This window comes from Periophthalmus magnuspinnatus, chromosome 11 (genome assembly GCF_009829125.3).
Source record: "Periophthalmus magnuspinnatus isolate fPerMag1 chromosome 11, fPerMag1.2.pri, whole genome shotgun sequence".
Lineage (NCBI taxonomy): Eukaryota > Metazoa > Chordata > Actinopteri > Gobiiformes > Gobiidae > Periophthalmus > Periophthalmus magnuspinnatus.
In genome coordinates, this window is record NC_047136.2 from 13,934,955 (window position 1) to 13,950,235 (window position 15,281).

The following is a 15,281-nucleotide window of genomic DNA, read 5'->3' on the forward strand; positions in this document are numbered from 1 at the left end:
TGTCGTCGAGGAGATGCAGGTGGTAGGTCACTGGGGTCATAGAGGGGTCACTAAACCTGCTGCATTAGGACCAATTCCCCACATGCCCTTTGAACTCTGTGATGTCAGAGACTACAGCGTGTAATTGTTCGGTTTAATAGCCGTTTATGAAGTAAAGTGTATTTTTATAGTCATGATGTTTTTAAGTTGCGTTATACAGGTGAACTTGTATTGCTTTGCCCAGAATGCTCCTCAGTATGGCATTACCCTTATCTATCTTTACTGAGGAAAAACTGATGCCACCAGGAGAAGGTACAGATTAGATCTGTGGAGAGGTGACCCCACTCACGGTAGAATGTATTTTTTTAAAGGTAGTTTTTGAACAATAAAAATAATACCATAGTGTGGCACATTCCTGGCAAAGCAGTCACATCTGTGGTACAGGCCCTCCATCAGAAGTCACACAGTGCATCTTTAACTTGCTGTTAAATTAATAGGTTTGTTGCTCCTATGTTGTTGTTAGTTCATGCCCTACTTAAGGTGGTACTTAATGTTATAGACTCAACTGACAGCAATTAGAGTTTTAGTTGGTATTATAACATTCTAAAGGCTAGCAATATTTAATACAAATGGGAGAGGGGGCTTGGATATAAATGTTTCAAGGGTCTAGTCACTAATAGAAACGCAAACCCTGCACATTTAGGCTGTGTTCTTCTTTCAGATTGAAACCTCCTGCTCCACCTTATGATGTCATGTGGTAATACAGGAAGTGCTCCACTGTGTTTTGAAACTCCGTACATCTTCACTAGAATCGTTTGAATCATTTCAGCCCTGGAATTGCTGCAATCTCTACCGAACAAAAGATAAAAGGCTTTTTACTTAAGAACTACCACTTCATGACATCACAAGGTGAAACAGAGCATATTGAGCTTTGGAGATGTAGACAGACTAATAATAAAGTGTTACTCAAACATATGTGAACAAAACACAGCTCCAGGTATGTTTTTGATGAGGTAACAACATATATTTATTTATGTTATGTATAATATGGCTAAAAGCTCACAAGTCAATTTAGCTTGATATATGATGTTTAATTTTAAATTAATACATTTTAAATTAATACATAGTATATTGTTGGTATTTGTCTAATCATGATTGTTAATTTTTCTTCCCTTTTAACTGTGATTTAAACATCTAAATAAGTGCTGAAATAGAGCCGTGGCAGGTTCAGTTACCACTGCCTCCTCCTCTGCTCTGTGTAATGACTCGCAGATGTGTGTTAGTAAATATAGGCAGCTCTTTCTCTGTGCCTCAAAGGGGAGCAGGAAAAATGATGGCTATTAACAGGAAGTCCCGATTTGTAGGTCAGAGTATAATAACAAGCGCTGAGTGTTTAAATTGAAAATGAAGCCATTGAGGATGGAGTGGTGCGCAGCTGAGCTCTGAAGCCGAGGTTCCTGTGCAGAGAAAAGAGGAAGAAAACTGAAAACACTTGTGTGTCGACAGCTGAAGAGACTCTGCTCTCTCCCAGGACCAAGCATCACAGGGCTGAACTATTATACATTTATATAGTGTTACATGAAACATGTATGTTTTAAGTCAGTGGAATTAAGATTTATGAGGATTTGATATCCGCACTTGGATCAACGAATGTATATGATTACACAATATTACTGCATTGCATTATTGGGTAGGAATTTTGCTGTATGACAAATTTTTTTGTCAGATCGACCACACTGGTATTATAATAAAAATTGAATATTATGATTTTATTATGAATTTTGAACCAGCATCTGCACTCAACAATTACATTTTGCAAAGATAAAATTACTCTTTAATACTTGTAACTTAAAACTGGACTTGATGTCGCTCTATTCCCCTCTGATGTTGTTTATCTTTCTGCCTGTAGGTGGCGCTGGTGCGGTGGACAGAGAGCATGGGTCTGACCCTGGTGAACCGTGACCTGGGCTCTCTACAGCTGAAGACCCCCTCAGGACAGATCCTCTCCTTTCACATCCTCCAAATCTTCCCCTTCACATCTGAGAGCAAGAGGATGGGCATCATCGTCAGGGTGGGACATACATCACATGCTTTTGATTTTTCTTTATATTTTTCTTTCTGTTCTTTCTATTCTCTTATTCATTGTACAACCTTATGGAGACATGATAGTTTGTTGTTTGCAGAGGACATTATGTTCTGCAGCCAGTTTTGCAAAAAATTGTTTGATGACAAAGAGTGAATACATACATGAATATATTTTGCCACTCGTCTTCAGTTGTGACAGGTTTCTGGTAAATCACTGCCTTGTATCTGTCTGAAGGAAGGAGCTAACGACAATGACACAGACACATCCTAGTTGGTTACAGTAAGGAGTATCTGTTATTAGTCCATTGACGACTGGGAGATTACACAGACAAAGATAGTTATGTTCACCATAGCATTTTGAAACGTGTTGTGTTGTTAAATCTTACATTTTGTGTGTTCTGTTGCAGGAGGAGTCGACTGGAGACATCACTTTTTACATGAAAGGGGCAGATGTGGCTATGGCCAGTATTGTCCAGTACAACGACTGGCTCGAAGAAGAGGTAAAAACTTTTAGACTTAATATCTGGCATCTTTCTCCCTACAAGTTTGGATATATGTTAATCGATTGACTCGGTAACCAGAATTATTTGGTAAGTCAGGTCATAATAAGTAAGAACAAAATTAATTAACAAATTATAATTGTCACTATTTTAGGTGCAAAAATTGTAAAATGCACTAAAAAGCCTAACTCTAAATGGTTGCTTAATTAATTATAATAAGAATATGTCTGTCTGTCACTTTAACTTTACTTTATCATTCAGAAACCCAGTCACATATTGTGAATATTCTGAATTTTTTTTTTTTTTCACTGTAGTAAAACAAAAAATCATAGATCATACCTGAATGTCTGAGGGGATTATACAGACCTCTTCCCACAGTAATCTTAACACAAAAATTTGATCATTTGTACATCCGTAACTACGAATAGCAACATTTAGTCCAAGTCTTTTTTCAACACAAATGCCCCATAATTTACAAATAGAGCAGATATTTTTTGTTAAAGCATTATAAAACATAAAACGCGCATTATAAGACATACATTCCCTTACAAACTCACACCTACAGTCACAGCCCTGTATATTCATGACATTCATCGTAACAGACTAGAAGCACTTGATGTCGGACGCTCTCTTCTCGTGCGCATATGTTCATAATTATATTGGCATTATTGAGCCTGTTACAACCGCAGGCAGCTGTAGATTTAATTAGTGACCTAGATAAAGTTGCAGTAATTACAGTATGTCATATTCAACGCAATGGAGTGTTGCTGCTAATATGCCCTTTGTCAAATCGTCCAACTCAACAGTCAATATCCAATCAACATTTCCCCCAATGCTGTTTCATATGAAAAATAAGCCGCCCTCCGCCCCTCTGTTTTAGCATGTGTCCTCTTTTTATCTCCAGAGGCACTAAATACGCCATAGATTTTTACTGTTGGAAATAATATGTTGCTATTGACAACCCTGTGGAGTGTCGTTATTGGCAACAGTTGATGTTCAAAACAGCATCTGCTAATTAGTGACCTCAATAAAAGCTCCATGGGTTTGTATTGTATGAAGAATAATTGATTATGTATTATGTGTTTTCAGTGTGGGAATATGGCCAGAGAAGGACTGAGGACTCTGGTTGTGGCCAAGAAGTCCTTGTCTGAAGAGCAGTACCAAGATTTTGAGGTAAAACAGAAATATTGACAAGCATACTTGTCAATATTTTTTAGATTAAATGATGTAATCTTTATTAAAAATTCACCTTAATTCACCTAAAATTATTTTTTTAAATGAATCATTTTTTTCTCTCACATTGAACAGTCACACATTTTATTTTATTTCAAGTCAGCGAATTCAGTGTTAATTCCCTAAACAAAAAAAACCCCAAAACGATACAGACTTTTAATCATTGCCACTTAAAAGAAAAAAAAAAATTCAAATATGTTCCTTCAAAGCCTGAACTCCGCTTCAAACCACATGCTTTTAATGATGGAAATTAAAAACACCCAAGCAAATCATTGAAATGACAAAATCTTGATCAGAATTAAAATTGTGCTCATTTGACAGCCCTATTTGAGATTGAGGACTAAAAATATTTTACTTTCAAAATGTTATTGCAAATAGTAGGCTTTGATCAAATACACAGGCAATTTATACTTTTTAAGTATAAAAGTAACCTCTCAAATGTTCTCAACTTTTTGTCTGTTTTGAGCTGGTATTCAGACCAATTATGGCACATCCAATAGCTCAGAAACTTAAATATATTGTATCTTCTCTTATATCTGTCTTATATCGGACACGTTTTCTGTTGTTTTGATCATAATCCTCTTCTGGTTGAAAGTGGCCCTAATTGAAGACTATCACTATATGTTCACATACTGTTGTAAACTAAATCAAATAATTGTATTTGTATGTCTTTGTTAACTTTAGCCTGTCAAGATTATTTCTGTATGAACTTATCAAAAATGGTAGATGGGTCATTTTTGAGGGTCAATATTTATCATGGGTACTTTTTCTCTGTACTAGTGAGGATCTTTTTTAAAAAAAATTTTTGTACTACAGTGAGATTTAAGATGTAAAGAGTTGAATTAATAACTTCTATGACTCATTATAGATACAAACTAACTACTAATATGCTTATTCTTCTATTTATTTATTGCAGCTCATGTAGAATTTTTTTTTGGGCTCGGATAAACAATTAGTGTGAATATTATCATTTATTGTCTATAGTTTCTTCAGCAAATATATAGTACTTCAAAATGAGTTATACTGACAGGCCTGTTTGTCTGCACTTCAGAATCGATACAACCAGGCGAAGCTGAGCATCCACGACCGCGGGCTGAAGGTGGCGGCAGTGGTAGAAAGTCTGGAGCGGGAGATGGAGCTTCTTTGTCTGACCGGAGTGGAGGACCAGCTCCAGGCTGACGTCAGGCCCACTCTGGAGCTGCTCCGGAATGCCGGCATCAAGGTCTTAACCCTTTAAGGACTGAGCACACTATGGGCCAGTATAGGTCACCTAGACTTTTATATTTTTGTTAGCCATAAAAATCATATTAAAGGATGTATCAGAATTTACTGCATTTTTTCACACATCTACTTCTATTTTACACATCCATCCATATGTTTTCTTTTACACATCGAATAAATGACAGGGAAAATCCCCGCAGCACCCGCGCTCTCATTCGTCACCTTCGCGGAGCAACAGAGGCAGATTACCGTAACTGACGGAAAAATATTTAAATAGCCCCGTGCCTCCGCTTTGAGACGCCGTTTGAATTTACTTGAGAGCACGACTGGTTGCGGAGTTACGCTGCTGGAAAGTCTGCATCTGCGCTCTATCGACAATAGCCTTCGACGCTATAGGGTTAATTTACCTGTCAGATTAAAATAAAAACCTGACATTGACAAAACAATGATTAAATTAGGACTAAAATAATAAAAGAAGTCTGTTTTGCCCTTATTGCAATATATTTTGTTTATTTGCAGTATTATAATCATTCACTCCACATTCAGTGGTGGTAAGCTACTAGCTACCACAACTACTACTACTACTAAGCTACTAACCACAGCTGCCCTGGGGCAAAGTGACTTAAGGGAGGCTGCCAATCTGTGCCATTGGCCCCTCTGACCACTAACAGTCATGCACATACCACATTCATTCTAGGCAATGTGGGTGAAGTGTCTTGCCTAAGGACACAATGACAGTTTTTGCCACTGGCACCTACTGTGCCACCTGGTATTCCCAGCAGTCTCCCAACCAAGTACTAACCAGGCCTAGCCCTGCTTTGCTTCTGAGATCTGACAACATCAAGCTTTGACAAGGAGGCCACAGCCAGATGGATATCAGTTATTGCATGAGTCAATATTGCAATATCAATACATTTTTTGATATACAGTGGTCCCTCGCTATAACGCAGTTCACTGTAGGGTCATTATTTATTACACAAGTCAATTTATGTTTAATGCATTGAATGTCTATACTGTTATTGCCATTTGACCTGGGTAGAATAAAGACCTTCACCAGTTTTTAAAAAAGGAAGATTTTGTTTTGATTAATTCTTACTGAGAAGTCCTAACTTTTAATTTACTGTTTCCAGATTTGGATGTTGACTGGTGACAAACTTGAGACAGCCACCTGCATCGCTAAGAGCTCTCACCTCGTCTCCAGGAACCAGGACATCCACGTCTTCAAACCTGTATGCTTCTCTCCTCCCTCTGCTCTTTGTGGTCACTATAATAATGCTTCTACCTAAGCAGAACATACTAGACTCTTGTGTTGGTGTTGTTGTGGCTGATCGTGTTATGCTAATATGCTAATGATATGCTAATTGCGAGTTGTGGCTCTTGAACAGGTGTCGAACCGCGGAGAGGCCCATCTGGAGCTCAACGCCTTCAGGAGAAAACACGACTGTGCCCTGGTCATCTCTGGAGACTCACTAGAGGTGCCATACTCCTCCATTCAAACTAACTGCACGTTGATATTAGACAGATGCGACAAATGAGCAGACAGAGGAGGGTTTAAGAAGTTTGGAAACATTTGGTTGGCATAAGAACGTGGATACTCTCATATTCATTGATTTAAACTTTGTAGCTGGTTTGATGATTGCACATTGGTTGGTCTTGTTATTATTTCACTTTGGATTGAGTGCCATTATGTGCCTTCCATTTATTTATAATGTATTTACAATTCTAGACGTTGAATTGCACATAAATGCCTTGAAAAAGATATATTCTTATTGTGAGCAGGCTTGCCTCTCCACAGATCTGAGATGTAACTTGGTCTGGTGATATCACTTGCTTGTGCCCATGGAGATGGAAATGGAGATGTTTGAGTTCATTCTGTGGAAAACTCCAGGCAAAGCAATAACATCTCCATGAAGATAACGTAACAGATCCACCAACAGAGAAGTGACCTAGTGTTTAATTAATAAGAACATTTTGTAACTGCTAAACAAGTTTGCTTAAAGTAAACAGGTTATACTTTACATGGTGCCTTCTCTATGTTTAATATATACAGCGTCACTCAGAAAAATTATTACAAGTGTCTAATGTCTCGCAACTAACTCTGCAGTTTTACATTTTAGTGTGCGTTACGTTTAATTGCCAGTCTCTTTTTCTAGGTGTGTCTGCGGTACTATGAGCACGAGTTTGTGGAGCTGGCCTGTCAGTGCCCAGCTGTGGTCTGCTGTCGCTGTTCTCCCACCCAGAAAGCTCAGATCGTCACTTTGCTACAGCAGCACACAGACAACAGGACCTGCGCCATCGGTTAGACTTCATATATACATCCTATTTACATATGCAGTAACAGCTTTAACAATACAGAGTACATGCTGTCTTTAATAGGAATTAGAATGCTTCATATCCACAAGGGGGCAGTCAAAGCAAGGCTTTTCTGTTGTAAATGTAGCTGAAAGTTCATATTTTTCCTGCTTTTAAATGTGCACTGTGTAACTTTTCTGGCTGTGAATGGGGTAGGGCACCTGCTTGTCCACGTGGAGATGTTATTGCTTTGGCTGCAATGTCCCAAGGTATGGCATAAACCGTGCATTTGTTCAACTGCAGATCTGACTTGTAACTTAGGCTAGTTGTACCATCTGCTTGCGTCTGTGGAGATAGACATTTAACACCATACTGTGAAAAATTCCAGACAAAAAAATCTCTTTGAGACAAGCAGGTGGCAGATCCTTCGCCAGAATGTCATTTTCATCTATGATTTTTAAGCTGCTCACATAAACATATAACATGTAAACAATGTTGAACAACAGTAGGTCTATGTAATCCCTCAGTCGTCCAGGTATGATCCATAGAACTAAGTCAACTGGAACTAAGTCCAGTCCAGTTGACAGATTTGAATTTTTCTTTTACTACAATCACAGACAAAGGCAAACATTAGTACATATTTATAGATTTAGAGTCACTAATAATAACTCTTTTAAGATTTTAACTTTTTTTTTTTCCATTGTTCCAGGTGATGGAGGAAATGATGTTAGCATGATCCAAGCTGCAGACTGTGGCATTGGCATAGAGGGAAAGGTACAGATCTTTTACATATACATATACATATACATATACATATACATATACATATACATATACATATACATATACATATACATATACATATACATATATAATAGCCCAATACCACAGCTGTACAGTTCTTATTTTGACTTGTATTTCCACGTTCTGTCTGTGTTTTTCAGGAGGGGAAGCAGGCCTCTCTGGCTGCAGACTTCTCCATCACTCAGTTCAAACACATCGGTCGTTTGCTGATGGTACACGGCAGAAACAGCTACAAGCGCTCGGCCGCTCTGGGGCAGTTTGTAATGCATCGTGGCATGATCATCTCCACCATGCAGGTACAATACATGGCTCTGTTGGTGCATAAGGAGGTGGATGTGGAAGTATCATTTTAATGTTAACTTTGTGCTTTGTACCTCAGGCGGTCTTCTCCTCCATATTCTACTTTGCCTCTGTGCCATTGTATCAGGGATTTCTCATGGTCGGGTATGTACAGACCTGGAGTCCACAGATCATATGTATTAGGGATTCTAATCTGTTTTTTAATAATTGTTTTATTTATGTTATAATTCTGAATTGAGTTTATAGTGCTCATTTTAAAAATATCCAGGAGTTTTAACATTTGAGAGAAGACTGAAATATGAACTGCTAAACTAAAACAAGAATCACATGGATTTCAGAACTACATTGTAAAAAGTTTGCAGGTTTTACAAATATTTAGACCTATTTTGTAAAAGATATTTAGTTCTTAGCAGGGCAAATTTAGTTCAGACTTCTGCAGCATTTTTAATAAATGTATTTTTTTCCTCATACAAGTAAAAGTATAACAGTTATCAATACCTGATTTTAAGCAGTCTTTTTTATGTTTAGGGCAATACAATGGGCGACAAAGTGTGCCTGTGTGTACTCAAAGTTGTTTTTACACTGTGGGGGGTGCACTATATTCTGCTCTTTTAAAGGGAAACACTGCATTACCTAAATAAGGGTACCCTTTGCAATTAGTTAATAGTGCTAATTGTAGTCCTAATTAGTAATATTTAGTGCTTCTGTATAAATCTCTTTCTATATCTTCTATATTTCTTGTGCAGTTATGCCACTATCTACACCATGTTCCCTGTGTTCTCGCTGGTTCTGGATCAGGACGTTAAACCAGAGATGGCCTTGCTCTACCCAGAGCTGTACAAGGACCTCACAAAGGTCTGAGCTCACACCAAAGGTCCACTGTATCACCAGGGACATTTATCCATGTTTATTCACTGTGGCTTTTCTCTGCTCCAGGGCCGATCTTTGTCTTTTAAAACTTTCCTCATTTGGGTTTTGATAAGTGTTTACCAAGGTAAGACCGACCATTTTATTTTAAGAAAATTGTTTTATTACATTTCTCACAACAAACTAGTCATAAATCACATAATCCTTGTGCAACAACCAACTCTTCAGTACATTTAACAAACATTTAAAAACACCATTTTAAAAGTGCCTTGTATGTTTTAGTGAAGGGTCTGTCATCTGCTTGTCTTCATGGAGTTGTTCTTGCTTTGCCTAGAATGTTCCACAGTATTGCATTAAAACACATTCATATTGGATTCATTTCATCATGGGTGTTTCCATTGCTCAAAAATACATGTATTCTTACTGTGAATAGGCTCACCTCTGCACGGATCTGACTTGTAACTTACCCTTGTAGCATTACCTGCAGGTCTCAATGAAAATTTGATTTTTTTTTGAGTAAAACAATCCAGACAAAACAATAAAATCTCCATGGAGACAGACAAGGTGGCAGATGGACAACCAGAAAAGTTACATACTGCACCTTTAATTTCAACTTTAAAAAACAAACTAAATTGACCAAAAGCTCAAAAACCCAGCCTAATCTAGAGCCACATTTAACCTATAACACAAAATAGCTTATATTTAAAAAATGTAAGAAAACTTCCTACTTAACTTCCTTAATAATTAGCTGTATTCTATTTTAACCACTGTTTTAGCCTAAGAACTTTATACTGCATTTTGCTGTAACTGTACAGTATGTATAAAGACCCATTTAGCTTTGTGCTTTATAATTAATACTTGCCTCGTCAAACTGTGTCTGTGGCAGTTTCTCAGTATCTTATGTTTCTGGGGCCAGACACTTTTACATTTGCACTATTGTCTGTTCAGTAAATCGATATTTCAGTAACCGCTAAGCCATGAGAGTCAGATCTATGCCTCCACTGAACCATGACTTCCTGACAAAACTAGCTTTTTAATTAAAGACCAAAAACCAGAACTAGAGCTGATGGAGAGAGCAGAAACCTCTGAACAAAATGAGCAATATAGGGAAATATGAAGGTTTAATTTAATAGAGTTTGAGTAGCAGGAATTTGCTGTATGTAGAAGCAATTATGCGATCAGTTATAGTCTATTAGGTCCAATTTGTGGAGCGTTATGATAAATGAGGGATCAGGATTCACCGGGCGCCAAAACCACTGACAGCAGACATACAGTTAGTATAGAGTATAGAGGGGAAAATAGTTATTCAATCATTATGGGTGTCATATTTAATGTGTCGAATGCAGTAAGTATAGTGATAAACTTTTATGCTTTTTCTCAATGTAAATTGTGAAAAATACAAAATTATCTTTTTTGCACAACAAGTAAATACATGAGGGCTTTTTAAAGATGTTTTAAACAAGGGTGACAACTTGACAAAATATGTATTTAATAAGAAGTGATGTTGTTCACCCTAATTGATTACAATATCTCCAGCCTTGTTTACCTTGTCTGTGGCGCCCCCAGGTGGTATCCTGATGTACGGCGCCCTGGTGCTGTTTGAGTCGGAGTTTGTTCACGTTGTGGCCATCTCCTTCACCGCGCTCATTCTCACCGAGCTCCTCATGGTGGCGCTCACGATCCGCACATGGCACTGGCTCATGGTGCTGGCTGAGTTCTTCAGTCTGGGCTGTTACCTCGCCTCTCTCGCCTTCCTCAACGAGTACTTCGGTAGGTTTATGTTTTCGTTTTTTCCAACTGACAATAATCACGTTTTTGGGTTGAGTAATGCATCGTTGACCGAAGATATTGTGAAAATAGGATTCCCTTGTTTGTTTCAGAGAAGGGGTTGAACTTAGCGACTGCCCAATAATTAGATATTAACCATAAGCCATTAACATGTTTATCTTAATGCTAAACTGCCATAGAATTGTGACCTGTCCTCCAGCTCCATGTTAAAGTTTATAATGTTTTGCCTGTCCCCTTCTCACTTTCATACCAGATACTTTGTTTTAATTTTAACAGTGCAGAAGACATTAACAAGGTCCATGGGGGAAAACCAAATTACTAAACATAACCTGTTATTGATTCTCCCACTATCAGATGTGAACAGCTGTGGTTACATGCACACAGCAAAATTTCTTTCTGATCATAATCTGATCATTCTTCTGATTACTCATATCAAATTGTACAGTTTGCATGTTTTTTTTTAAGTCATTTTAAAGGTCTAGAAATCAGATTTTAACCAGATCTTCTGTGAGCTTGTAACCGCAGCCAGTGGCCAGTATTCCCTTATCAGATTTTATGGCATGTTCATCGGAAATTACCCAAAAGGGGAAATCCTGAACCTGGGAATTTATCATTTTAGTTTAGTGTTGTTTTGTTTGTTGATTAAAACATGATTCATCTTGTTCATTATCAGCACTCCTTCAGACTGTTTTCTGTGACTGAGCACTTGTCTTTACTTTCCTCTCACATTTTGATCATTTCTGTTTTTTGTTTTGTTTTAATCTCACCCTCTTCACATGTGTTATTTGTCTGTTGTGCGTTGGACACAGGAATAGGCAGGGTGTCCTTCGGAGCTTTCCTTGGTATGTTTAACAGAAGACGTCTCCTCTGCATGTTCACTCAGCACATGTTTGGTGGTGTTGATGTTGTTTGGGATTGTCCTGGCTCCATTTGCCTTTTGTGGATTTGTGTCTCATTATGTCTTGATTCACCTGCTGTAACAGACAGTTTGCATGTTAAAAGGGTATGCAACCATGTAATGGCACTGGGCCTGTCACGATAACAAATTTTTGGAGTTCAATATATTGCTGAAGTAAATATAGATGAGATAATGATATTGAAAAAAAACTGACACACCCAAGAGCTTATTTAAACTAATGTTCTTGTCTAAATCTACAATATTGTTTAAAAATCATGAGCTACAATAAATAAACAGCAGAATGAAAGTTAAGTAGTTAGTTTGCATCTGTAATGAGTCTTAGAATAAGTTATTAATTCAACCTTTTACATCTTAAATCTTATCATACAGCCAAAAAATATTAGGAAATTTCCCAGTAGTGCACAATAAATATTGACCCCCAAAAATATCATTCCGGCTTTCATATATTGAACGATAAATCGATATAGTCATTATTGTGACAGGCCTAAGTAGCACTGATGTTGACGATTGCATTTGTTTGAACGTTCTTGAACAATTTAATTATGTACAACTTACCTACAACGTTTATTCTTGTGTAATTATTTTACTAAAACTTATATTTTACAAAAACTGACTTGAGCAAACAAAACCATACAGCCCTCCTGAAAAAATCATCTATTTTTATTTTACAATCAATGAAGGTGTTCCCAAGCTCTCCAAAAGCTGCAGTTGAATGTAGAGAGACTGGTTGGTTAAAGGTGCACTATGTAATCCAATACTTATCTCCATGGAGATACTGTTGCTTTGCCTGAAATGTTCCACAGTAATGGATTGAACTTATACATTTTTTACTGAACTTTAAGCATTTATTCACTTAATAGGTGGTTTTATTGTCTTGAAAAACAAGCCTTCACAATAACAATGCATGGTTTCAAGGCAGTAGCCTCTTCTGATCAAATCTGACCTGTAACTTAGCCTGTTTGTCTCCACGAGATGGATAGATTTAATGCCATAGTATGTGCATACCAGGTAAAGCAGGAGACAAGTATGGGACTCTCCTCCAGAAATACATGGTGCACCTTTAAGGTTAAAAGTATGGCTTTTTCCTGAGTCCCGATGAATCATTTAACAATTTCAGTCCAATGGAAATGGGTCATGTCACTGCATGTTTTCATTGAAATGCATCAAACCAAGTCTTAATGCCACTTTATTTTTTTAGGAAAAACTTGAAACTAATTATTCTCATTTGTTTCCAGATTTGTGGTACATCACGACTTGGCCTTTTCTGTGGAAAGTGTCTGCGATCACGTTGGTCAGCTGCCTTCCTCTCTACATCATCAAATACCTGAAACGCAAATTCTCTCCTCCGAGCTACTCTAAACTCTCCTCCTGAACCAAACCAGGATGGCCATTTTAATTTAAACTTATTTTTGCTTTTGAACATTATATTTTGAGCACTTTTTGAACTGCTGTCATAGACTAATTTACCTGTGGATAACCAGGATGCAGTGGACCAATCAGAGGAGAGGAATAAAGTCATGTGATTTGGATGTAAGACTTTTTGGATTACTTGAAAAGATGTGAGCACATATAATTGAGTTCAAACAGACACTTGCAAGTTTTGACTAAAAAAGGAGACAATTTTGCCTTTTCGTTGAATAGCATTTACAGCAATTTTTATACTTTGGACCTTTTTTATATGTGCTGTTTTTAAGTGTTGATTTTTAAAAACACAACTCTTTTTTACAGTGTTGTGTTGCATTTAAGAACTCGTCATAAATCTTGTACTTTTTTGTTAAAGAAGCCATTTTACTCTGAAATTTTCTTCTATGAACCTCAAAGTATTAGACAAGGATTGACCAAAAAGAACCACTTCCAATGTTCAAGTCATAACACTGTATTTGTAATGGATTTGAATGGACACTGGGTCTCTTTATATTTGCTGCTAGCCTGTATGTTTAGCACAAATCATTAGCCTTTTGCTGCATTCATGTGGTGCTCAGAAACTTGGGAAAATGTTTTTCTGAGTTGAAAAATGCACATGAACACAACACAACTCAGAAAAACAACTTGGGAACTGGGGGGAAAATGAGCAGTCCAATTTCCACACCTGGTGTCACTTGTTTTATGAGACAGATGAAATTGAGCTGATTTTAGTATTCGCTAAAGTAAAATCGTTAATGTTAAGCTTTTGAGAACAACAAGAAATCTTTAGCTATTATGTTGTTAATGAGCAAACTCAATTGTTTTATTATTGGTGACATCAAAATACCAACTTTCCAAGATAAAAGCACATGAATGCAAACAAGTCAGAACCTTGACATCTCATCTGGGAATCCCAAGTTCCTGAAGACCACATGAATGCAGCATTTGCTTCATGCTGCTTTCAAAGACACATCTGAAGCATGTACTATCCATGTAAAAGCATGTCAGCGCCAGCAAGTAAATCACAAAATATTACAAAAGTTTCTTATTTTAATGGTTTAAAAATGTGCACTATTTGTTTTGAATGAATGTCTATTATTGATCCCAGCACACATGAAAAAACACACTCACTTTTTTAATTCAATGCCAGAAAGTAGACACCAGCATGTCCATTTAAGGCTACTTTTGTATGTAGAAATAAATAAAACTGAAATAATCTAATTGCCAAGTCCACTTTACAGATTTGCCACTAGAACAACAACTACAACACAAAACTAGGCCCAGAAAATACACTGTAATGTATCTTTTACAATTACCATAACAACCATTTCATCTGGACATTGCAGGAAAAAAATGTGCGTTAAAGAGGGGGTATTATGCAAAATTTATTTGTTTTTTTTTTAGCTTTCTCCCACGTTATAACATTGTTCCCTTCTCAAAAACATGCCTGAAGAGGGTTTAGATGTCATCCATGCTTGTTTTGAGTATTTTGGTGATCTCTCCTGCCACTTGCCCTAATCGAATCCTCCTTACACTTAGCTGTAAGATTCTGTAAAAAAGCCTGCACAAGCCTACGTCACTCATGCTCGCACACGACAGTTCTCCATAAATATACAAAAGCATGAGACAAACCTGATACGATGTGCAGTAGTTTCATTGGCGGGATGCCCGCTGATTGTGTTGTGATAGCGCTGGGAGTGATGGGAGGAGAGTCAAAAACGAAAGTGAAACAATGTTTTGCTCTCGATAAATGTAGCATTTTTAAAAATAAAAGATAACATGGTGATCTAAAAATGTTATGGGTTAGCAGTTAATACCCCATAGAAGTAAAATACCTCCTCTTTAATTAAAACTACTGAAAATGTGTGTGTTTGTTTAAATTATCGAGT

General features: G+C 37.2%; 1 protein-coding gene across 3 annotated transcripts in view; it reads left to right on the forward strand.

Annotated features, from left to right (window-relative positions):
• atp9b (ATPase phospholipid transporting 9B) overlaps positions 1–14,432 on the forward strand; it is a 45,521-nt gene extending 31,089 nt beyond the window's left edge. For 2 of the 3 annotated variants that reach the window (XM_033975023.2, XM_055225275.1), the window contains exons 16-29: positions 1,889–2,050; positions 2,472–2,564; positions 3,654–3,737; positions 4,849–5,019; positions 6,149–6,247; positions 6,404–6,493; positions 7,172–7,316; positions 8,020–8,084; positions 8,255–8,410; positions 8,494–8,558; positions 9,161–9,269; positions 9,351–9,408; positions 10,848–11,051; positions 13,224–14,432. In XM_033975023.2, coding sequence (XP_033830914.1) covers positions 1,889–2,050; positions 2,472–2,564; positions 3,654–3,737; positions 4,849–5,019; positions 6,149–6,247; positions 6,404–6,493; positions 7,172–7,316; positions 8,020–8,084; positions 8,255–8,410; positions 8,494–8,558; positions 9,161–9,269; positions 9,351–9,408; positions 10,848–11,051; positions 13,224–13,360 — 1,638 coding nt within the window. In that variant the 3' untranslated portion in view covers positions 13,361–14,432. Of the gene's footprint in view, positions 1–1,888; positions 2,051–2,471; positions 2,565–3,653; positions 3,738–4,848; positions 5,020–6,148; positions 6,248–6,403; positions 6,494–7,171; positions 7,317–8,019; positions 8,085–8,254; positions 8,411–8,493; positions 8,559–9,160; positions 9,270–9,350; positions 9,409–10,847; positions 11,052–11,878; positions 11,912–13,223 lie in introns of all 3 variants that reach the window. The other variant, XM_033975022.2, reaches the window with a different exon arrangement.
• Positions 14,433–15,281: the final 849 nt, after the last annotated feature.